Source organism: Hemiscyllium ocellatum, chromosome 1 (genome assembly GCF_020745735.1).
Source record: "Hemiscyllium ocellatum isolate sHemOce1 chromosome 1, sHemOce1.pat.X.cur, whole genome shotgun sequence".
Classification (NCBI taxonomy): domain Eukaryota; kingdom Metazoa; phylum Chordata; class Chondrichthyes; order Orectolobiformes; family Hemiscylliidae; genus Hemiscyllium; species Hemiscyllium ocellatum.
In genome coordinates, this window is record NC_083401.1 from 68,227,987 (window position 1) to 68,241,817 (window position 13,831).

The following is a 13,831-nucleotide window of genomic DNA, read 5'->3' on the forward strand; positions in this document are numbered from 1 at the left end:
ACTTCAGCAGCGTAGTGGCACCATTAACAGATTTGCTGAAGAACACCACACAATTTTAGTTGACAGTGTCAGGAGGCATTTAACAATTTAAAAGCAGTATTAACCAACGCACCATTTCAGCTACACCAAACATTTTGAAATGCTCCAAAGTTGCAATCCATGTTCATGACATAGGAGTTGGAACTGTACTGCTAGAGGAAGATGATGGAATTAAACTGCCAGTTGGTTACTTGTCAAGGAAACTCAACACCCACCAGAAAAAAAATACTCTACAATCGAAAAGAAATTATTGAGTTTGGTACTGGCCGAACAACATTTTAATGTTTATGTGACGAACAATGTGTCAGAGATGGTTGTGTACACGGATTACAATCCTCTTACATTCTTGGAGCAACTTGAAAACAAGAATGAGACTATTTTGTTGGAGTCTTACATTACAGACTTTTAATTTACAAATCATACATGTTGCATAAGAACGTGTTAGCAGATGAGTTATTGTGAAGTTAACAGATAAAATATAGATAAGATTGAACAGATACCAATGTTTTATGTATGTGCGCAGAAGTTAATATGAGCTTAGGTTAATGTCCTATGCATTTCAAGGTAATAGGATTAAGAATTAGGGGAAAAAAAAAGTCATGTTTTCATTATGATGGTTCTTTTTTCCTTGAGGGGGGAGGTGTTATGAAGTTGAAGACATACACTGTGCCTTTAAGAGAGTGAAGTGTGTTTTGGCAGTGAGAGTTTGCAGCAACTGTCATGTGAATGACTCGCAGTCTCAGTGTACTGGAAAACTGAAAGTATGTAACATTTGGCTGTAAACTAGATACCTCAGTTGTTTTGACCACCATTTGAAGTTAAATTATGCCCCAAAATACTAAAACCCAACTGAATTTGAACTTTACTGTTTTGACAACATTGAACCGAGACAATCCGATGGTTGGAATATAAAAGAAACAGGCATTTTGGATAGTTAGCCGGAAAGAACATCAACTGCCATTGAAAGACTGCTATTTACCACACTCTGTCAAAAGGTATCTTTTTCATATGATAGATTTTTGCAGAAGACCAAAGACGACCCTGGGTGATCTACAGAAGATTGACACTGTCTGGTTCTGAAAATTAAGTTGCTGTAAATTTAATAGGGGCTATATTGGATCAGTTTTTTTTTTTACAGAATGGGAAAAGAAAACAAATCTAAGAGAAATGAGACTTAAAGTTGTAAATAGTTATTGTTTGATGTTCCCTTTTAGCATTAAAGAATGAAATTGGTATTTTTGTTAAATAGTGGAATTTGGATTGTTCTCTGTTACTCATATTTTAACAGATTATGAATCGAGGTGAGCTTTTCAGCGTGTTTGGTTTAATTAGCAGAGGGGTTTACCGCAGCGTTGTAACACTCACTATTATTTTCCTGCTACGTTAATGACCATATTTGTTTCACTTCATGATCTTGGATGAACTAGAAAATTCCATCAATTTGGACCCCAATTCCACCCTTGCCTCCCCATTATTCCCAACATCTGTAGGCATGGGTTCCGTTTACATCTCATCTCGACCCATCTTTTTTCTTGAAAACTGCAACTGGCTATACTATTATCAAATTAGAAGTTACTAAATGGAAGGAATTACTAATATCCTCAGCACTGACATTGCTCAATTTGATGGGTTTAAGCCAAATTGGGAAGAGTTGGGGGTGTGTGCGCGCGTGTGCGCGCAGGGAGAGCTCCAGCTGAATATGAATCTCAAACAAGATTAAGTTGTTAATTTCATTTTCAGTTTCATCTTAATCATAATCCTTGCACTTTTCGCTCATTTGATGACTGCCAAATTTTGCGTACAGCATTTGTATTTGAATGCAGAGGAAATGTTGAATTAATGCAAGTCAATTAATGTCAAACTATTGCCACATAATTCAAAATACCATTCAGGACTCTGACATTTTACTGCAGCATACGCTGCTGGCTTCAGAACCGAAGAATGAAGAAGGAACAGATCCCATGTTGACCATATGGATTCCCCTGTTGCTGTATCATATACACACTCAAACACAAACACAGGATTTCCCTCAAAGTAAACAATGATAAAAATCAAACTTCCAAACTACTAGGTTTATAATTAACTGTCAGAATTTAATCTAGCGTTCAAAGTTTGAGTTAAGCAAGCCCATATATAAACAGTTTCCCTTGAGAATATGATGATCACCTTCTTGAACTGCAGTAATTCTTTCTATGCAGAGACGGAGGAACTATTGGACTTGTCCAACTGGGCACTGACGTGACTCTGAGAACTTGGGAAGCGATTATGTTCACATGTTCTTGGTGCCCTTGCCCTTCTTTTAATGGAAGCTGCAGGCTTGTCAAACTGCTGTCAAAAAAAGCCACACAACTTGCTGCCTTACACCTTGCAGCTAGTATACATTGCAGGCACTCCAGACACTGAGCAAATGGCAGTTCACGTACCAATCAGGTGAATAAATACATTTCTTGAAATCATAAAAGGCAAGGAAAAGCTTCCTCCTCTCCACTGCCATAGAGGAACCGTGATTATCTGAATATCAGATTATCTGAAAAAGATTTCAAGGTCCCACAAAAGCGTTACATCATAGAGGTAAGTGTATTCAATTATCTGTACTGAAGAGGTGAAAACGCTGGCAAAAACAAAGAAACACAAGCAACTCAAGTATCAGCAACTGGATATTTTTTAGGTAAGGGTTGTTACATAGCAATTACAGTATTCAAGGCACTTTACCGGGCTGTTCATTTAAAAAAAAATGCCAAGAACGTCCTGGAAACTGATACTGTAAATGGTCGTGATCATAGAAGCTGTTTGCGACTTTGTTTAATGCTGCGATTTCATGGTAAGGGTTTAGTTCCTCTCATTTTAACTTGTAATTTGCAGATTGCAAAGATCAGTTTGTTTAAATGACAGACTCATTAAAGTTATAGATTTAAACAAATTCTCCAGTAGAGCACAGCATTAAATCAGTATTTTTAGCTGTTTAAGCTGAAAATCAATTATCCAAATAATCAATTATCCAAAAAAAGTGCCCGCCCATCTCATTTGGATAATCGTGGTTCCTCTGTAAATTCACCAGTCATGTGACAGAAATCTTGCTTACCATCAAAAGACAAAAGATGGGGATTTTAAATGCAGATTTTGAGATGGCGGGCCATTAGAGATCACCGTAGCAACAAATGAATGGGAAAGGATATTAAGAGTTTTGAATACTGTTTGGAGGGACAAACAGTGGAGGCTGACGGAGAGCATTTCAGTGAAACATTAACATTAACAAAACCAGCTAAAAGGCTCATCTCTGGGGCAAACTAAATTATTCCAAGAAATGGGAATACAAATAGAATCCAGATTAAGATTTTGAATTTTCTTGCAATAAATCAATTGAATAATTCTTAGATTCTATTAGTGTCTTTTAAATGAAAAATCTTAATTCAGACATTAGTAATTGTTACAATGGAGTTTACCAGACTACTGCATACCAAATTAGTTTTATTTGCAAATAAATAGATAAATTCTGCTAATTTAAGTAATTTGATAAAATATTGTAAATAACCACAAAATAGTTTAAAAATAGATTTTGTTCATAAATATTCTCATCCGTTCTGCTTAGCATGTTAAGCATGCAATAGAGAATTAAATGTATTTTTACCATACCACAAAATCTCTCCCAATTCTTTTTCAGTTTAAGAGCCATTAATGGTTACTGCTCCATTAGAGGTCAAAAGTAATACTCTGCACAAGATCAAAAATTATAACCACTGGACAAAATCATTTTATGAACCAATTGGATACCTTACCCTGAAAATGCAGTATAAAATTCAGGCAAACACACAATTCTTATTAGAGGTGCAACAATTCAGATTTTATTATCAGTTCATATTAAGATCCTTAACATCTCTTCAAACTTATACATTTATCATGTCACCTACTGAAATAAAAAAAATGAAGTTCCATAAGCATTGTGTATTTTTTTTTTCAGGCTACAGTTATACTCACTGCAAAAGCTGCTTCATCAATTTGAACAGAAGTTTCCCAGAAGGTAGTCATTGACTACTCTGCAGTGATTTAACAGTTAACTTCACATCCAACATCAAGAATAGGTTCATTAGAAGAAACCCCTGTAACCAGATTATTGAAAGCTGCACATGCTTCTCTGACTGGACTGAAGGGGTGGGATGGGAGTGGGGAAGGTTTGGAGGTGAGGGAAGAGCAACAGTCCAAGAAATGGAAATTGTACAACTTGGCCTGGTAAAATTTGGTCCACAATGTATGTTTAACCATACAGATCATCATCATTGTCTTCACTGAACATGTTTCCACCACTTCCTCCTCCAGTTCCTTGGCTTGGTCCTGCACCAGCTTGACTACTAGATGGGAATCTGAAAGTAGAGGCAATGTAAACTTAATGTCAAAATCTATTTTAGTACCAAAAAATACTGCAATGGATCGATGCTACTCACATCTACTTGATAAAATTAGAGGTAAATTAGGATTTGGTAAGATTTTAATTTACCCAAAACAAACATTGCTACATTTAAACTAAAAATTACAGACAGACGGGCTGAGTGAGTGGACAAAAAAACTTTGTAGGTGGAAAATAATGTAAGATTTCCCAGCAAAAATAGGGGAGCTGAATATTACTTTAATTTGAGAGAGACTGTAGAAAGCTATGAAACTGGCAGATTTTGGGAACCTTGGACTTTGTTTCAAAGGGAATGAAGTGTAAAAGGTAGGCAGGTTTTGCTAAAACTACATGTAGCATTAGTCCTACCTGGAATACTGTGAACAGTTTTGGGTCTGTTACTTGGAGAAAAATATATTAGTATAGGAGGCAATCCAAAAAGAGTACACTGGGTTGATACCAGGTACGGAGGGACTGTCTTCAGAGGACAGATCAAGTAGATTGGGCCTGTACTTGTAATGGAGAAGAATGAGAGGTGACTTTATTCTAACAATCTTGGATGTTTCAAGACTTGATGAGATTGTCTAGGAACAGTGAGCATAATATCAGAATGTGGGGAGAGGTGAGCAATGTCTTCTCTCAGAGGGCAGTGACCTGTGAAATTCTTTACCACAGAATGTTGTTCAGGCTGGGTCATTAAGTATTTTCAAGGCGGAAATCGACAGATATTTAGTCAGTAAGGGGTATCAATGATTATGGAGAAATGGCAGGAAAACACAGTTGAGGATTATCAAATCAGCTGTGATCTCACTGAATAGCAGAGCAAATCTGATGCGCTGAATGACCTCTTTCTGCTCCCATGTCTTACAGGCTTAAGTGATGAGGATCTGAAAAGCATTGCTTCAGTATGTATGTGGTTTAGGCCGATTCAGTGCTGGCTTCTGGGAATTAGATAATTACCTGAACAGAAAAATGTATTGAAACAGGTTAAGAGGAGAAAGATTTGCAAGGTTATAGACAAACAGTCAAAATAAAAAACATGCAATGCTTTGGGGAAAGTGTGGGTTAGTGAGACTCGGCAAGTTGCTCTTGCACAGAAGTTACACTGGCACAACAGATCAAATAGCTTTTTTGTGTGCTGTAACCATTCTACGTTTCTAACATACTCCCGGCACCTTTGACTGCAGGTAAGCAAAGCCACACAAGCACATTTCATTGATTTGCTATTTGAACCCCATATCTAGACCACCCAGTTAAGAGATCTCCTTCCAACAACTATCCTGCCAAGCCCCTCTTCTGATTAGATCACAAACCCTGAAAGATCCCAATGGTAGGACAGATTCATTATCTGATGGTGCAGTAGTCGACTCCCTTACCGATTTCACTTTGGGTGTTTTATTTAATTCTCTCTCAGGGATTGCATCACTAGCAAGACTAGCATTGATTACCCATCTTCAACTACTCTTTACTGTATGGCTTGCGAAGGTTAATTCAGAAGGCAGCTAAGGGCATTCCTGCAGTCTGGAGCAATACATAAGCCAAACCAGGTAAGAATAAGAGATTACCTTCCAGAATAGATATGAGTGAACCAGAGAGGTATTTACAACAATTGACAATGGTTACATGATCAAAGAACTTTGAATGTTGGAAATCTGAAATAAAGATAGAAATTGCTAGAAAGATTCAGCAGGTCGGTGACCCTTCGTTAGGAAATTCAGAGTGTCAGATTAATGGCTCTGAGATGTGCATTTGAATCCTTTTAAGACAGGTGGTGAAATTGACTTCAACAACAATCTAGAATTAAAAGCCAATTGCGATCATGTAACAAACAAAAAACAAAACTGCAGAATTTCAACAGCTGTGGTGGCAGTTGAGAGAAAACAAAGTTAATGTGTTGGGTTTTGAAGTAGGGTCACAAATTTACTGTCATGGAGAGATTCAAATGCACATCTGGAGAACCATTAGTCTGTGACTTGATTTAAAGTGCAGTGACATTACCACAAATCCACTGCCACTTCCCTCTCTCCCACCACAAAGGTGGACTCCAAGTCCCTTTGCATTAGGTCAAACATTGGCAAGAAAAAGGTGCTGATTATCATCCACTGTTAACTAATGAATCACAATGTCTTCATGATGAGCTTTACTTGGAAGTACCAATGAGGATAGCAAGGACCCAGAATGTACATGGGACGAAGGATTTTAAGAACCATCAACAAGTGTAGTTCAGTAACAATCACTAATGGCAAAGCTGGCTGAAACCTGAAGAACATTGTTGCTACACTGCACCTGTGGCAGGTAAACAAAACTACCATGAAGGAAAAGCGCATTAAACGACAACCTTAATTCGACATGTCATAGGTTTCGTCTCTCGAAGAGAGTAAAGATTGCTATAGCCTTACCAAACGATAGGGCTCCTCTCCCATTAGACAGAGGTGACTAGTGGAGGTCCAAACCGAGGGTCACCATGCCTCAGGCAAGGGGAGAGGTTGAGAAGAATCCTTCATGGTCATCTTGACCAGTGTGGAAAATGAAACCAATGAGATGACTAATAGCAGTGACCAAAACACACCATGGAAACAAAATTCTGGCCTCACAATGAGCCAGAAAAAAATCTAATGAATCAAAACTAGGAATCTATGATTTAGGTCAATGACCAACAGCATAATTCTAATTTTATTGTAATCTGTAACCTCATGACCCTCAACCGATAATCAAGCCAGGGGTTCGATAAGGACTGCAGGCAAGTAATCCAGGAAGTGGTCAAAAGATACCCAAAAATGAAGTACAACATAAGCAGCAATAGAAATCAATGCATGCTAATCATACAACAGACTTAGACAAGTAATTCCACAACCAACAAAATCAGGTCAAAGCACTCAATCCTGTCACATCAAGCCATGAAAGATGGATGACAACAAACCAACTAGCTTCATGTACTTTGAAACCTACTTTGTCCCCACTTTTAAAAATAGCATAGCATGGATTTTTGATCTGACCTCCATCCATACAGAGTTTTGAATTTTCCAAATTAAAAACACTAGATGTTGATTTTAAACCACACTTTAATATTACAGCTTCTGCCTTTTCCCTATCCAAAAGAAAATTCTCAAAATTTAGTTCCTAACCTTGATCACACTACAATCAAGCTTCCATAACTGTAATCAAATGGAATTATTGCTTTTTTAAAAAGAAGTGCTTCAAGGAGATGCAAACACATGAATAAGGAACAAGAGCTGGCCACTTGACCCTTCAAGCTTGCTCTGCCATTCAATAAGATCGTAGCTGACCTGATTTTAATCTCGACTCTACAATCTGTAGATCTGATAATCTTTCATCACCATAGTAATCAAGAGTCGATCTACTCTACCTTAAAATTATTTAAAGATTTTGCATCCAGCGCCTTTTGAGGAAGGGAACTCTGAAGACTCTCAACACTCAAAAACAATTCCCTCATTCTGTTTTAAATGGACTCCCCCTTATTTTTAAACTATCACTCGTAGTTCTAGATTCTTCCACAAGGGGAAACATCCTTTCAACATCCACTCGATCAGTCTATTCAGGATCTTAGATAGGCAGTCCATGGGCTACGAACATGGTCTGTTCTGTAGTTCATTTGCAAATCAATTTGTATGCAAGTTGGAACACAATGCAGAACAGCAGATGTCCCTAAGTACAAGAAATGTTCTTATGTCAGACCTTGAAAATTACAAATATTACGATTGCGTTAATAAGTACAGGCTTTCAAAGTTGGATGTTCGTTAATCAGGTATTCTCAACATGTTTTAGTTAAGTCACCTATGATTCATCTAAACTCCAAAAGATACAAGCCTAAACAAGCTAGGCTTTCTACATAAGGCAATCTGCTCGTAATTCACAGTCTGAACCTTTTTCTATTTCTCATCTTCCATTTCCCGAACTCTCTCTCAAGTCATTCCAATAGCTGAAAGTATAATGTACTGTAGGTATTACCACTGGTCCCAGATGCATAGAACTATTCCCTCTTCACAGAATTGGTGTCAATGAATAAATCTTTTAGCCATGCACTTAAGATTCTAATCTACTTATACGTTTGTCCCTTGGGTCTGTTGGACCATTTACTAAGACCATAGCTGATCTAAATGAGGCAATGGCAGGCGGTCACTGGGAGATTCAGGGAGCAGGTAGGGCCTATTTATTATGGCAGTGATTGGGTCACAATCTACATGAAGAAATCTTAAAATTGCACTGTAAGTTTAGTCACAGACATTGAATGCAAGGAAAAAAACATCAAAATTTACAAAGAATCAACAATGGAAATTAAAGTTATTTGTTCAACAAAGGCAAACCAGCATACAAGAAGTTTATTTTTATCATGCATGACCATCACTTACATAGGGTGAGGCTGAAGAGGCTAGGGCTGTTTTCCCTGGAGCATCAAGGGCTGAGGTGACCTTATAGAGGTTTATAAAATCATAAGGAGCATGATTAAGGTAAACAGACAAGGTACTTCCCTGGGGTGGAAGGGTCCAGAATTAGAGGGCAGCGCGTTTATGAAATGAGCTGCCAGAAGTAGTGGAGGCGGCTGGTACGATTACAACATTTACAAGGCAACTGGATGGGTATATGAATAGAATGGATTTAGGAGGATATGGGCCAAGTGCTGGAAAATGGGACTAGATTAATTTAGGATATCTGGTCGGCATGGTCTGAAGGGTCTGTTTCCATGCTGTACATATCTATGACTCTATATAACTACATCATTTGTAGATTTGTAAAAAGCTTTTAATGTGCACCAGGGGAGTTTCTTACATGCCATACCTCAAGCAAAAAGAATACAAAAATACTTGCCTGAAACTGCCAAATCCACGACTCTGCTGCAGTGTTTGTGCAAACATTTCATATTTTCGAATATCATTATCACTGACAGATCGGCGTGCATAGCGCATAGCTTCCTCAAAATGGTCCTTTCGTATCTCAGGAACTGGATCATCTTCTTCAACCTCCTGCATTTAAAGCCATCATGTATTTTAATCAGCCTCATTAAAAGACAGAAGTCACTAACAGGTTTGGAATAAATAAAAGCAGATATTTAATATTTCATTAGTACAGTGGTTACTGATAATGGAGCACCTACCATGGCTGAAGGATTGCCTTGTCTTTCACGTTCTCGTCTGATTTCACTTTCAATCGATTCTCTGATTGCAAGTTTACAGGCTCGCTGACAGATTTCAGTCAAATCAGCTCCAGAAAATCCATTGGTGGTCTTAGCCAAATACTCCAAGTCAACTTCCTACAAAGTGACATTCATAGGACATTACAGCATGAACAAAATTGCCATGAATGCAAATAACTGCAAGGTTAATGATATAGTTTGGCAAACGAACAGAGAACTTAGTTCCCCAAATAAAGATGAAGTTCATACATCAACAAGCATCTCATAAAATAATCCTAGTTAAGGTTCAGTTTCTTAGTTAACACTTGCAAGTTGACAAGCTAAAAGCTCAACAGAATGCATTTCTCAATAATGAAATACCAGTAATCATATCCTAAAAATGACCATCATATGCTCACAACTTCCTCATAACCGATGCACTTTATTTGGGAAAAAAAAACTTAAGCAAGAATAGCCTTAAAGCACATGCACTATTAAAAGTTGAAATCCATGTACTACAAACAGGATGGCAAGGTGACGTGTCAAAAATTGCATAACATTTGCTATTAAACAAAATTCTGAAAACCAGGATCATGAAAATCTATATAGATATATGAGAGGTCTGACATTTTGACAAAAAGTAGTATTTCTTCGAAAAGCATCTTAATGAGGTACACCGGCCCATGAGTATGGGAGGACTAGCACACAAATCACAGTGGCAAGGAGGTTAGTCAGAAGATAAAAGATACTGTGCAAATCAAATACAGTACTCAGGTTTATTTCTAGAGGGATTGAACTGAAAAGCAGAGAAGTTATGCCAAACTTCTTGTATATTGATTAGCCAAACAGTTAGTGAAGGGAGCAAAAAAAAAGTAGTCAACAACACCTAGAGAGTCAAGAGGGGGATCCCAAGGCAGTCCAGTCTGATTTCACAGGGGACTGACCACCTTCTGACATCACAAAGGAGAACAGGTAGTTAATTCATTGGTGGGTATTTTGCTTAGTTACATTTTAAAACTTGGATGATTTTAGCAAATGTAAATTGCTGGTAGAAGAAGATTAACTTTTAGCTTATGAGACAAACTGCTGAGTATTGCTTATATCTCAAGTAGGAAATTGTAACTGTGTTACAATTAAGGAAAAGATTCGGCTGAGAGAGCAAGAGCAGTTAAGGGCAAATTAGAAAGCAACATCTCAAAAGGCAATCATTTCTGAACTGTCACCTGTGTCATGAGCAATTGGACACAGGATAAATAAACTCAGAGATAAATGCATGACAAAGACGAGAGAGAAATGGATTTCAGTTCATGGCACTGACATCAATACTGGGGAAAACATGAGTTCTGTACCACTGGATCAGATTTTAATCGGTGTTGGGACCAGTACTCTTATGAACTGTATAACTAGGACTATAAGAGGAATTGTGGTAAATCAAAGAGAAACAAGGTAATAGAACTGGGTTGTAATTTGGGCAACGATACAGGAAAGGACAGGAGAGCGAGCACAAATTTAACAGCATAGCAGCAGATAACATCAGACATTGCAAAAATGGTACGAACAAACAACAGAATTAAAGGTTCTGCATTTGAACATATGCAGCACTCAACAAAATTGGTGAATTGTTAGCACAGTTAGAAATAAGCATGTATCACCTGAGAGCACAGCTGAGTCCTAAATACTGAGGGAGAGTTGACATTTCAAAAAGACAAGAAGGAAAAGATGAGACAGATTATCAACTAAGGATATCATTAGTAGTAGTGAGCGATGATCTTAGCTCAAAAGCAGCAATACGTAGAATCAGATGGAGAATAAGAAATAGAAAAGTAATAAGACACTTGTGAGATTAGTCTATAAGCCCTCAGACGTGAGCGAAATTAACAGGACAGACTATACAGGAACAAATGGGGTGGGCAAGAAAGGAACTGCAAGAATCATGAGTGACTTTAATCCACATGTAGACTACACAAATTAGATCGGAAAAGGCAACCTAAAAAATGAGTAATAAAAACAGAAGTTGTTGGAAAAACTCAGTAGGACTGGCAGCATATGTGAAGAGAAATCAGTTAGCATTCTGGGTCCGGTGACCCTTACTTCGAATTGAGCTTTTCTAGCAATGTCCGTTTCTGTTTCTGACTTACAGCATTCACAGTTTTTTCAGTTTCTAAGAAATGAGTTGATGAAGGGTTTCAAAGACAAGTTCTTTGATTATATGCGCTATCAACCAGGGAGCAGATTTTTCTAGAGACATGAAAGCAAGCCAATAGAAGAATCAAGAACCATATGATAAAGGAGCCTCTGGGCAACAGCAACCAAAACAATCGCAGACTTATATGCTCAGCTTGAAGAAATATTGTAAAGCTGCTGTTTTAGACCAACATTCACTATAATGGCATAAAAGCTCAGCTGGTCAAAGTCAACTGGGAAACTATGTTAAAAGATAGTATAGTGGAAGTGCATCGGCAGACTTTTAAGAAGGTATTTACTAACTGAAGATTTATCCTCTGGAGAAAGAAATACTTGGAGGCATCTGTCGAAATCTAGTCTTTAAAAAGGAAGTATCAAATTGAAAGATACATTGCAATTCATCAAAGATTAGTGATAGATTTCAAGGACTAGAAAAAATGTCAGAAAGGGAAAAAAAATCAAGCTTCTCTTCAAGATGAAGATTTTAAAAAAGGAAGAAAATAGACAGGGAAAGCTAGGTCGTAATATAAAGAGAGAACAAGAGCTTCTAAAAGCATTTAAATAGGAAAAGAATCAAAGCCATGTTGAGAGAAAATTTGACGAATTAACAATGCAAAACAGGAAACAGTGGAGGCTTTGAACATTTATTTTATACCTGTGTTCAGCAAAGAAGACTTGGAAAACTTCCCAGACACTTGAAAATGAACAGGTGAAAAAAATGATCACCAACAGCAGGAAAAACATGGTGGGATAACTACTAGACTGGAAGCCTGACAAGCCCCAAGACCAGCCCCATCGTCGTGGTTTAGAATTGAGTAGAGATAATACAGCATTGTTTATAATCATCCAAAATTCATTGGATTCTGGAAGGATTCCAACAGATTGGTAAATTGCTAATGTCATATTAGTAAAGAAAAGAGGGAGGCAAAAAGCATGAACCAATAAGTTGGTTATGCCAACATCTGTCTTAGGGGAAAAAAAACAAAAAGAACCACAGATGCTGAGAATCAGAAATAAAAACAGAAATTGCTGGAAAAGCTTAGCAGTTCTGTGGAAAAAAAGCAGAGTTAATGCTTTGAAGGGTCACTGGACCAGAAACATTAACTCTCAACAGATGCCGCCAGACTAGATGAGATTTTCTAGCAGTACGTCTTAGTGAAGTGGCGAGAATCTATTATCAGAGGTCCCACAAGATACTTAAAAAAAGCAATGTGATCAGCAGACCAAAATGGTTTTGTGAAGGAGAAATGATGTTTAACTAACAATGAGGTTTTTCTTTGAGGAAATATCAAGCAAGTTGGATAAAGGGGAACCTGCAGATGCAGTGCACTTGGACTGCCAAAAGATAAGGTGCCAAATTAACAGTTACTGGACAAAATGGAAGTTCCTGGTGCAAGGGGCAAACATTTTGGTATTTGAAGTATAATGTCGAAAAATGGTTGAAAAGCAGTACTATATTTAAGTTGAAAGAGATTGCATAACTGAGATACAGAGGGACATAGATGTCCTGTTACACAACACAATAGTTTGCAGATATAGCAAGTGATTAGGTAGACAAATCGAATAATCTTGTTTATATTCTATCCTTCTTTCAACAGAAGTAGGGAATTATTATTGCAGCTATATAGGACACGGAGAGACTGCATCTAGCATACTGGTATATAATTTTGGCTTCCACATTTGACAAAGGCCATAAGATGTGGGAGCAGAAATGGGCCATTGAGTCTGCTCCACCATTGAAGAGATCATAGCTGAACAGATAACATTCACCTCCACTTTGCTGTCTTATCCCTATATTGCACGATTGCCTTACTGATTAAAAACCAGTTTATCTCAGCCTTAAACATACTTACGGATGTAATCTTGACAGCCCTTTACTTGACAACAGAGTAATCACTTGCCCCATCCAGATTATTAATACTAACTGCAGGTAACAGCAGCCCCAACACTGGCATTCCACCAGTTACAGATGGCATCCTGAAAATGCTTCTTTTATCTCAAAACTCTGTTCTATTAGTTAGCAAATTCTCTGTGTGCTAATTTACGATCCCCATGATGAGGGTTATCTTATTAAGCAAGCTTATGTTTGGTACCTT

At 37.6% G+C, this 13,831-nt stretch overlaps 1 protein-coding gene across 2 annotated transcripts in view; it reads right to left on the bottom strand.

The window, feature by feature from the left end:
- Positions 1-3,852: 3,852 nt before the first annotated feature.
- vcp (valosin containing protein) overlaps positions 3,853-13,831 on the bottom strand; it is a 69,784-nt gene continuing 59,805 nt past the window's right edge. Inside the window, exons 15-17 of one of the 2 annotated variants that reach the window (XM_060821967.1) lie at positions 9,534-9,685; positions 9,248-9,402; positions 3,853-4,397 (exon numbers count right to left, since the gene is read on the bottom strand). In XM_060821967.1, coding sequence (XP_060677950.1) covers positions 4,292-4,397; positions 9,248-9,402; positions 9,534-9,685 — 413 coding nt within the window. In that variant the 3' untranslated portion in view covers positions 3,853-4,291. Of the gene's footprint in view, positions 4,398-9,247; positions 9,403-9,533; positions 9,690-13,831 lie in introns of both variants that reach the window. The other variant, XM_060821893.1, reaches the window with a different exon arrangement.